General features: G+C 43.0%; 1 protein-coding gene across 1 annotated transcript; it reads left to right on the forward strand.

The window, feature by feature from the left end:
- Positions 1-6,491: 6,491 nt before the first annotated feature.
- LOC115203066 (reprimo-like protein) lies at positions 6,492-7,932 on the forward strand. Its single transcript, XM_029767442.1, has one exon. The coding sequence runs from the start codon at positions 6,868-6,870 to the stop codon at positions 7,195-7,197; it is 330 nt and encodes a 109-aa protein (XP_029623302.1). The 5' UTR covers positions 6,492-6,867; the 3' UTR covers positions 7,198-7,932.
- The last annotated feature ends 3,312 nt before the right edge of the window (positions 7,933-11,244 follow it).

Raw genomic sequence — 11,244 nt, forward strand, 5'->3', positions numbered from 1 at the left:
AGAATGCAATCGCTCTGCCTAATATCAGTGTTTGGATAACCAACCTCCACCACGTCCCCCCTTTCCTTTTCACTGGGTCTGGACATAATGAAGACCACCTCGTCGTGTAAGAGAGGGTCCACCTGGGGTTTGTTGCAACTCAGGTAGTCTATGTATCATCGGGGTTTACCTTACGAGATGTGGCCTAGCTCTTCTCATGGCGGACATGTTGTTGGTGTTGTGACGCTGTGCCTTCTGACCCCGCTGGCCCCCTGCCTCTCTGGCTCGGAGAGCACTGCTCCTCTCCTCAACAGGTGTCCCTAGGTAAAGAGCAACTCAAACGAGAACGCATAGGGAAAGAAAGACTCTTAACTGGCATTTAACGGAGGGGAGAAAGGGATAGAGGGATAAGGAGTGGGTGAGCATTTTTCTTCCACGGCTCTTTTTAAAAGCACATCCACTCTTTGGCACAATGGGGTTGTTTCGTAGCTTGCTGTGTAACACAGAAAGCTGGAGACAAAGAGAGAGAGGGAGGGAGAGCGGAGAATAAGATATGGTGGAAGGGAGAGAGAGAGGTGGCGAGAGAAAGAGGGGGCGAAAGAAGGAGAGGAATCAAGTTAGAAAGTTTAATGAGAGATGTGTAGATCTGCCAACATGTTCAGGCCAGGAGATTATTCAATGAGGGAAGTGTGGGAGACGTTGTCCCTGGAGATAGGAGGCAGAAAAAGTAAGTTAATTCAATTAAGGCCATGCATTTCAAATTCACTGCCCTCAAACACACAAACAGATACGCTCACTCACACACACACACACACACACACACACACACACACACACACACACACACACACACACACACACACACACACACACACACACACACACACACAGGACAACGCTACAACAAATGAAGGTAATGAAGCCATTATCTCGCTGAAATAAGTTGAATGACTAATGGATGCAGCCTGTTAAGGGGTTTTTGAGCGGAGCGGTCAGAAACACTCTGCTGCTGTGTACCTGGAGTCTCTGTCAGGAGGGAACTAATGACTACATTTAGCTCTATGTGATTAACTCTCCCACAGGTGACAGTGCCCGCAACCCCAGACATGGCCTCTCTCTCGCTCTCTCTCTCTCTGTTTCTCTCTCTGTTTCTCTCTCTGCTTCTCTCTCTCCCTCTCTTTTTCTGATTCTCTCTTCTATACTCCCTAACCTTCTCTCTGTTTATTTGTGTTTCCTGCTGGTTAATCCCCTCACTCTCTCATTTAATCTTGACCTCCACTCACACACACGCCCGTCGCACACACACACACACTTTGTTCATCTAATGAAGACCTGGCTGTAGGTAATCTATTAGACTAATTGAAGTGGATCAACATCCTAAGAAGTCTGCCCCCAGCTGCACCTCTGGAGAAGGGATGTGGAGATGAAGGGGCTGGGGTGGGGGATGGAGGAGGGTGTGGGCTTCTACTCTGCTGTGTTCAGATGCTGCCATGCCGTGTGTGAAGGCCTCTAAAGACACGGGTGGAGGTGGAAGGGGGAGGTGGGAGGTATGGGCTAAACCCCTGCGTGTTGCTAGGGGATGTCTTTACTTAGTTTGTGTTGCTAGGCTGCCAATTCCCCCGTGCTAAGTGGAAGCGTTTTGCCTTCTCCTTCGTCCAGGCACCCCATCTCTCTCTCTCTCCCTCTCTTCTTCCCCCCCTCCTTTTCTCAACCAAAATAACTTTACCAACCATCTATCATTATGCTCACAGGTCTACTGTTGCTAAGGAACAAGTCTGGGACACACATACATGTCTATATGTACTTTCCATATCTATTTATATCTTTATACACAGACCTACATGCTGTGTGTCATGATATGAAATAACAATGAGCTCATGCCACCTGTGACCTGTGTTGAGTTCTGTATTGCGTCTAGTGTCACTAATGATGTCGATCATTTACTTTTAAACCTCTTCAGGATCGGTGGGTCCCCTGCGGAGCGGTTGAGCTAACTTTGGCTAATGCGATTAGCATGAGGTTGTTAGTAACAAGAACATTTCCCAGGACATAGATATATCTGATATTGGCAGAACGCTTAAATTCTTGTTAATCTAACTGCACTGCCCAATTTACAGTAGTTATTACAGTGAAAGAACACCATGCTTTTGTTTGAGGAGAGTGCACAGTTTTGAACATGAAAAGTTATTAATAAAAACAAATTAGGCACATTTGGGCAGTCTTGATACAACATTTTGAATAGAAATGCAATGGTTCGTTGGATCAGTCTAAAACTTTGCACATACCATCTAGTGGCCAAAATCTAAATTGCACCTGGGCTGGAATAATACATTATGGCCTTCTCTTGCATTTCAAAGATGATGGTAAAATAAATATAAAAAAAGGTTGGTTATTTCTTTTGTATTATCTTTTACCAGATCTAATGTGTTATATTCTCCTACATTCCTATCATATTTCCACAAACTTCAAAGTGTTTCCTTTCAAATGGTACCAACAATATGCATAACCTTGCCTCAGGGCCTGAGTTACAGGCAGTTAGATTTGGGTATGTCGTTTTAAGTGACAATTGAAAAAAAGGGTACGATCCTTAAGAGGTTTTAACAGAACGTGCTGCTTCACAGAAAATATAACTTCTGTATTTCACATATAAGCCTCAGTTTAACCAACAGGTTGTATGCAGCAAATGAAAGAAAAATATAATTCATTAACTTCAAAGTCTGCTGAAATGTTGTGAACGAGTCTTTGTAAGCTGCTTCATATCAAAATGTTCGAAAGTAACAGAATTTTCATTCAAGAACTTTCTCTTCACTTTGATTCAGGAATTAAAGTCCCTGGCTGTACTTTGTATTGTAACCGTATTTAACTTTGCGTGGGCTGCTGTTTAATGTTTCATAAATAGACGACTGATTGCTTTATTGTTAACGGGGAGGCAGGCTGTACTTACAAAGGAATCAACATTTAAATCCTTACCTGTTTCTATAATTACAATACACTATTAAATGAATGAACAGAATGACATCTACACAGCATTAGTTGATGATACCGCCAACTGTTGTCATTTACAAGTCCCTGATAGAAATTAGATAAGCTAATAGGATTATTCCACCTTGGTGGACACCAAACACTTTGTTTGATCTCCAGTTATTATACAGTGATAAATAAACTGTAACTGACCCCCTAGAAGTGTAATTAAATATTTGTGTAAAGAGCGAATTGTTGTTTGTACACACGCTTGTCAGTTCGCAGCCTAAAGCGCATATACCCAGACATATTGTGAGCATCCTAAATTGGCTTTCACAGGCTTTGTTGAGCAGATAAACAAAATATTAGGTCTGGGGGGGCTTTAATATTCTCTCACACTATCTGAGGGATTATTTTGAAAGCATCATCATAGCCTACACCCAGGGGCGAAAATCTGATATCAACTTTGGAGGGGACAATTACATGAAATATTCTCAAGAGCAATTCCTGAGGGGGAGACCAAAAGTAGTGCTGTAACACATAGCCTACATTGTAATATGGTAAATGTATATTGAGGAAGCAAAGAAATAAGGTGTTTGCCGTACTCCTAACTACCGGTACCCAAAACTACACAACTAATCACAACAGCAATACCATTGCCTTTAACAAATCTTAGTTCAGTCACCAGTTTAAGTTGAGAGTGGGGGTATGCATGGCATTTTCCAATTATGTTCCTATTTTACAAGTAAAAAAAATTGAGAACCTTTCATAATGTTGCCAAACAAAGACTCAACAAACTTACCTGAGACTCCGTCTCTGCCAGTCTGTCCCTGCATATCTGTCCCCAACTCTGCTGTCTGTGTGCCATCTGTTGCCTGCTCTGCCTAATGACATCATTGTGAAACATTTCCATTAGAATTTCATTTCTTTCTTATGAACATTTTATCAACTAGTCTTTGAGATATTAGGCTACTAGGGTTCTTACTTTGCGTTTTGGTGTACTGAAAAATACTCTGATGTCTGTCTTTTATTTTTCTGCCATTTTTCTACCTGGCTGGCTGGCTACACACACACACACAGTGTGTAGGTTATTTACAGTAGGAGATGGGCTTCTGTCATCTTATCTTTTATCATTCTATTTGGGCTTCGATCTAAAAGGTAGCTAGCAAATGTGAAACGGATTAAAATGACAAGAGTTGACAGCTGTATGAGTTCACCATTTACATAACATATGCTGCAACCTTTTGTAATTTTAATAGTTTGTTTCATATTGGCTGGCTTCCAACAATAGCTCAATTTGCAAAGCAAGCGAGCACCAATTCCGTTTCAGTGGTGTTTGCTATAATCTTTGCTACCCGGGTTAAATAAAATAAATAAATAAAAGTTCCCTTGCGACAATTTAGCTTTTGCAACGAGACCATTAAATATATTTAAGACAATGGTAGAAGAGAGTGTAGTTCTGTTCAGTTTGGACTTCAGTTTATCGCTAACCTTATCACAGGGACTTTGAAGCACTAACTTACATCATCTGCATGCTGATCTTGGAATAAATTGACGATAGCAAAGATTCCATCTTTGACGAGGCCACATAAATGGAATAGGTACTAGCTAGCTTAATAGTTAATATTTGCGCGCTAGCTCTGCATATTCAGCTAGTGTGTGTGCGCGATTGACTGGATTAACCTCACATCAGTTACGTTCATTGAGTGCCTTTCAGACAGTAGATACGACCCCTCTGTTACCTTGCCAACTAAGGAACTGGCAGTGGATCAAACCATTGTGAGGCAAAGGGTGGGGCGGGTCGCACTCTTTTGAAACTTAAAAACGCGCTATTAAGTGTCTATAATCAGCACAATTGCTTTCATTGCGTATTATTAATATTATTTAAATTACATAGTTATGTTTCAGTGATATATTGGGGGGGACAAATCATATTTTTCCCAGGATGGGGGGGTCGTGTCCCCCCCGTCCCCCCCGTGATTTCCGCCCCTGCCTATACCTGCTCACCATAACGTCGGTGCCATTGCTTCTTCATATAATAGCCTACTCAACAATGCCCAGGGACAGGACAAGTATAAATGACTGTAAGGTTATTATAATACTCCTGTTCAAACGTAATAAATACTGAACCATGGAGGTTCTATGTGAATAATAGTAGCGGTCTGGCCGATGATGAGAGATACTGTTTACTACTCAGGATGATATCACTGCTGTTGTTCCAAGTCAATGTTCTCTACAATCAAAGTCATTGTGGATGCCAGAGATAATGACCTATGAGAATACAGTCCCCCGTTTGGCCATTAAAGAGGGCTTGATGGTACTAAAGATAACAGATGGTAATGGAAGCAGGAGAATAATATTACTGTAGCAGGGGATCATCACGAGAAGAAGAATGTGAACAGTTGGATGCAATTTGCCTCTTTAAGGCTCCTGTGTGAGGTCCTCTATCTTGACACAAGCTCAACACTGAAAGCCAAACTGGGGAGGGAAAAAGACCTTACAAACCATTAAAGATATGTATAATGTGAGCCAATCATATAGCCTATCACTAGGGCACATATATGGTTTTCATTACAAAGGCATGGTTGATAAGGTTGAGTCCATAGGAGGCAAAGACAATAAGCTCTCATACCCAATCTTCAATCTGCATGTAGATGATGGTGATTTATGGTTGCTTTCAGTTTGTCAGAGCATCTAAACCTACGCATCTGGTTGACCGGTATAGGCTACAGTACCGTATAGTACAGTGCCGTATAGTGCTGCAGAGATCCTACTGTTCGTCGGGGGTTGGCTGAAATAGCTTGACTGTGTGCACTTGAGAGAGAAACTGATATTTGAATAAGGCATGTTCATAAAACAGAGAGAGGCTGCTACCCAGCAAGTTAATCTCAGCGAAAATAGCACTGGCGTCTACACACACGGGGAAAGTATGGAGAGAGAGGAGGAACGGAAATAGACTTCTCTGCTGGAAAGTTTGCCCAGATTGATCAACTTGATTACATTTCCCCAGCTCTCAATTCAAGTAGTCTGTCTCTGAATGTGTCTCTCTATGACTGTGCTTACTCCAATGTTATACTGTTACGGTGGCATTTAGAGGGTGAGTGCAGAACGTAACTGTACAGTTCAGAACCCTCCTTTGTTGTTATGCCTCCTGTTTATTATGCTGTGGATATTCGAATGTTGGCACTTCAGGGAGAAATGCAGCTTGAGCAAAGTGTTGTCGAGATTGATACATTCATCTACCATAATTAAGGTTACAAAGCATTGCCACATTCTACATCCATCAGAATTCATATAATGGGAGTTCTTCAGTGGTGGTGACAGACCATAACCAATACTTATGCCTTTGATTACATATTCTAATAATAACACTCCATATAACTGCCTGTCACTGACAGTCGATGAAGGTTGCGTAAATCGTTCAATTGTCTACTCTCCGCACCCCCCCCACCCCACCCCACCCCCCTCATGGAGAGCGGAACTCATCATCTCTTTAAAATGCACGTGAGACTTGGTACGAAAGCGCACTCAAGCGGGCACATGTGCGCATGCAGGGCAGTCTTACGTACAGATTTACACCTCCTTCGAGATGTCCAAGAGGACCCGCTTGAGAGGTTCGAGCTGTGTAGAAGTTGTGTTCAGTTTATTACTTTGACTCGCAAGTATGATGCTGAATAGGGCATCTGGTTAGGACTGTGATAGTTTCTCTCAGCTGACACGCACCGACATATCAGCTTTTGGCCGTGCTGCTATTATCGAATTTAAAAGAAGATTATACATTTCTCATTTGATTTTTACTTTGGTTTGTTTTCCCAGTCACATGACGCAAATTGCAACTGTGAGCCAAGTTTTAGCCGTGAGTGTGTTTCTGTTGAACCGCGTGCGCCCATAGCTGCCAAGCGCTGTCAGACTGACATCCACGGAGACATGAACATCTCCTTCTTCGACCAAGCCCAGGGCGCACTATTCAACAGGAGCCAAGTCCTCGCTGGTACTCTGGTGAACTGCTGCAACGCGACCGACGTGGCAACCAGTGACGGCGGCTCGCTGGCGCTACCTCCGGACGAGCGGAAACTCTTCATCAGTCGCGTCGTACAGATCGCCGTCCTGTGCGTACTGTCGCTCACCGTCATGTTTGGTATCTTTTTCCTCGGCTGCAACCTCATGATCAAATCGGAGAGTATGATTAACTTTATGGTGAAGGACCGGAGACCTTCCAAAGACGTAGAAGCGCCGGGGATGATAGGACTCAGCTAGTCTCTGGCGCCGGGATGGAGAATGGTGTGTAGCAGCGCGCCACGGACCCATAGCCTCACCACGCTGTCTTTGGGGCGGCACGATGATATGCAATGCGTTTGATTTCCTTACGAAATATGTTTGCCAATAAAGACTGCAATTGCATTCAAGCGCGGACAATTCCTCACATCAAAAGTTCAAAGAGAACAAGGAATGCATCGTTGTTTACGCATAGGCTGTTGGATATGGTTTTGTTATTGACTGTCAACTTGAACAAAGTAATGGACTCTTGTGATATAAGTGTTTACACGTTGTTACCTCATTCTATTTGCAAAAGTCGATATTTCATAATTGTTTAAGTAACAAAACTAACTCGTCAGCAACTTTACGCATGCAGATGTTATGTTTTTTTCCTTTCCAGTTCTGACAGTAGGCTATACGTTTTGGATGTGGGAATTCTCTGAAAATATATTTTTCTTGGTCCCGTTTCTTAGTAGCATGTCGGGCAAACACTCAAGGTGCTGGGATCTTTGCATGTTTAACTAACCCCATCACTGCTTGAAAGAGTGTTTTCTGGTCCAGTTCAGCATGCAAGCGGCTTGGTCTGTAGCCTGCAGTACAAGGTGGTATTTGGACCTACTGTTTTTGCACTTTTTGAAAGCACCTGATGCTGCATGACTTTTTTTGTACAAAGATGAAACTTGAATGAAAAGTGCAGCATGCTACGAATAAACGTGACGTTGTCGTATCTCTTCATTGATATCCATTGTACATAATGTACCTAAGCTACCTGTTGCAGTAGATTCGATTTAATCAAGTATGGCATAGGCCTATCGCACAAAGCAGCATAAATATGCAGTATAAATTAAACAAGTGAATTACATTTAAATCTGATCAAGGATCTTGTGCATGTTATACTGTACTGTAATAGGAATACCAATAACAGTAACAATAATAATAATATAAGGCAGTAATAATAACAACGATTATAATAATAACAATAATAATGATTATATTATTAGTCTATTATAATTATAATAATCTATTATAAGGATGCATATTAATGGTTTATAGACACAAGTCTAAACTATTCACCATTTGCACACAGTTACGCACGTAAATAACTGTGTGTAAAATCTAATATTGTTCAAATGCATAGATTTTAATTGGCTGTAAGACTAGTCCGTTTTAATGCACAGGTGAACAATTACTCAAGACTATTACATGTTGTGCACTCATGCCTTGACTTTTATCAGAATGTATTTGTGAATTTGTTATCTGACGATAAATTGGAGATAATCCACGGAGGGTATGGCCCATAGAGGCCTTCTCTCTATAAAATCCATGCAGTCAAATAAAGTCAAGGTTGAGAAGAGACATATCCCACTGGGCAGAAACTGGTTTAATCGACGTTGTTTCAATGTCATTTGTAAATTTATTGTGGCATGGATTGAAAAAGGTAATCAACGTAAACATGTTTTGAGGATGGAATTTCAACCGAAGGATTATGTCGTAATTGTAAACAATTTTCAACATAGACAAACCTTGTATAAAATATTTTGAATTTGTACCTTTAAAACAATGTCAGATCTTCAATGTTATATCCACTATCAAAAAGAAACTAAACAATAGGCTGGGCTCCTACTGGTCGCCCATCCAATTAGCTCCTATTGGTCGCCCATCCAATTAGCTCCTACTGGTTGCCCACCCAATTAGCTCCTACTGGTTGCCCACCCAATTAGCTCCTACTGGTTGCCCACCCAATTAGCTCCTACTGGTCGCCCACCCAATTAGCTCCTACTGGTCGCCCACCCAATTAGCTCCTACTGGTCTCCCACCCAATTAGCTCCTACTGGTCTCCCACCCAATTAGCTCCTACTGGTTGCCCATCCAATAAGCTCCTACTGGTCGCCCACCCAATTAGCTCCTACTGGTCGCACACCCAATTAGCTCCTACTGGTCGCCCACCCAATTAGCTCCTACTGGTCTCCCACCCAATTAGCTCCTACTGGTCGCCCATCCAATAAGCTCCTACTGGTCGCCCATCCAATAAGCTCCTACTGGTCGCCCACCCAATTAGCTCCTACTGGTCGCCCACCCAATTAGCTCCTACTGGTTGCCCACCCAATTAGCTCCTACTGGTCTCCCACCCAATTAGCTCCTACTGGTCGCCCATCCAATAAGCTCCTACTGGTCGCCCACCCAATTAGCTTCTACTGGTCGCCCACCCAATTAGCTCCTACTGGTCGCCCACCCAATTAGCTCCTACTGGTCGCCCACCCAATTAGCTCCTACTGGTCGCCCACCCAATTAGCTCCTACTGGTCGCCCACCCAATAAGCTCCTACTGGTCGCCCACCCAATTAGCTCCTACTGGTCGCCCACCCAATTAGCTCCTACTGGTCGCCCACCCAATTAGCTCCTACTGGTCGCCCATCCAATTAGCTCCTACTGGTCGCCCACCCAATAAGCTCCTACTGGTCGCCCACCCAATAAGCTCCTATTGGTCGCCCACCCAATAAGCTCCTACTGGTCGCCCACCCAATTAGCTCCTACTGGTCGCCCACCCAATAAGCTCCTACTGGTCGCCCACCCAATAAGCTCCTACTGGTCGCCCACCCAATAAGCTCCTACTGGTCGCCCACCCAATAAGCTCCTATTGGTCACCCTCCCAATAAGCTCCTACTGGTTGCCCACCCAATTAGCTCCTACTGGTCGCCCATCCAATAAGCTCCTACTGGTCGGCCACCCAATAAGCTCCTACTGGTCGCCCATCCAATTAGCTCCTACTGGTAACCCACCCAATAAGCTCCTACTGGTCGCACACCCAATAAGCTCCTACTGGTCGCCCACCCAATTAGCTCCTACTGGTCGCCCACCCAATTAGCTCCGACTGGTCGCCCATCCAGAGTTTTACCCAAACTCTGCTAGTTTTCATATTTGTCACTGGCTACTACCAATGTGCTATCATGAGAAGGATTATTGATTTCTAAATAACGAAATATATTCACTGTTGTTATCAAAGTCAGTCCAAAGAGTAGGTTTAAACAGAGCAAATAAAATGTAACCATACTTTATAAGTCATATATCATCAATATTATAGTATTTATTCCTAGATAGCATTTGCAAGTCATCAACAGCTGTTGTTTCAATTCAACCCGTGGTTCAACTACAAAATAGACAATACATACAGTATAGGCCTATGGTTTCAAGCTTTGGTTGGTTTCAAATGTAATCTTCAAGTTAATCATTAATATGTCGGATTCACATCTCCAACTCAACCAAAAATCAAAGTTAAAGCATAGCACTAAATCAAAACTTTATTTAAAGTGCATTCAAAGTTTGATCAGATCATTAACTTCGATTTAGGGCTATGCTTTAACTTAGATTTTTGGTTGAGATGGAGATGTGAATCCAACATATCAATTATTAATGTGTAGACAAACTGGATATTGAATTGTGTTTGGTTGTCATCGCAACCAGATATCAACGTTTGAAGGAGAGGTATCTTCAGCTTGGATAGTTCCACCTGTGCCACTGATTTACGCACCGTCCAGACGCCGAATTCATGACGAGTTGAAGTGAGTAGAAATTAAGAACGGGCTGGCACGGTTATAAACTTCGCTTGACGTACGGATTGGTTTCTCAGCTTAACACTGCAGCGACATCTTTGTCGGTTTTGGGTCGAATTCAGGCATAACAGCGACCTCTCACAGAAGTCCTCCACCTGCGAATCCGAGACCCTGATTGTGCTTCCGTTGTGGGTGTGGTAGCGAAGCAACCTTTATTTGCATGCAATTAACATGTGTTAATATGCATTACCATGTCTTCCGACAGTGGAAGAACTGCTCTGGTGCGCCACATGAAACAGAGGCGCGCTTCACCCGCACTGCGCTGAAAGAGCCGAGGCTGCTGAACTATTATCAGTAGTCCGACGAGGCGCACTTATAATCGTTTCAGGCGGCACTCGATCCCCGCTCTTCCAGTGAGAAAGTGACGTTTTAGAGCGGTGTTTGAACTAGGGCTAAGTCTGGCTTTAATTCCACTTTGTCTACAAATTAATAATTGA

The sequence above is a fragment of the Salmo trutta genome, chromosome 1, assembly GCF_901001165.1.
Source record: "Salmo trutta chromosome 1, fSalTru1.1, whole genome shotgun sequence".
In the NCBI taxonomy this organism is placed as follows: Eukaryota; Metazoa; Chordata; class Actinopteri; order Salmoniformes; family Salmonidae; genus Salmo; species Salmo trutta.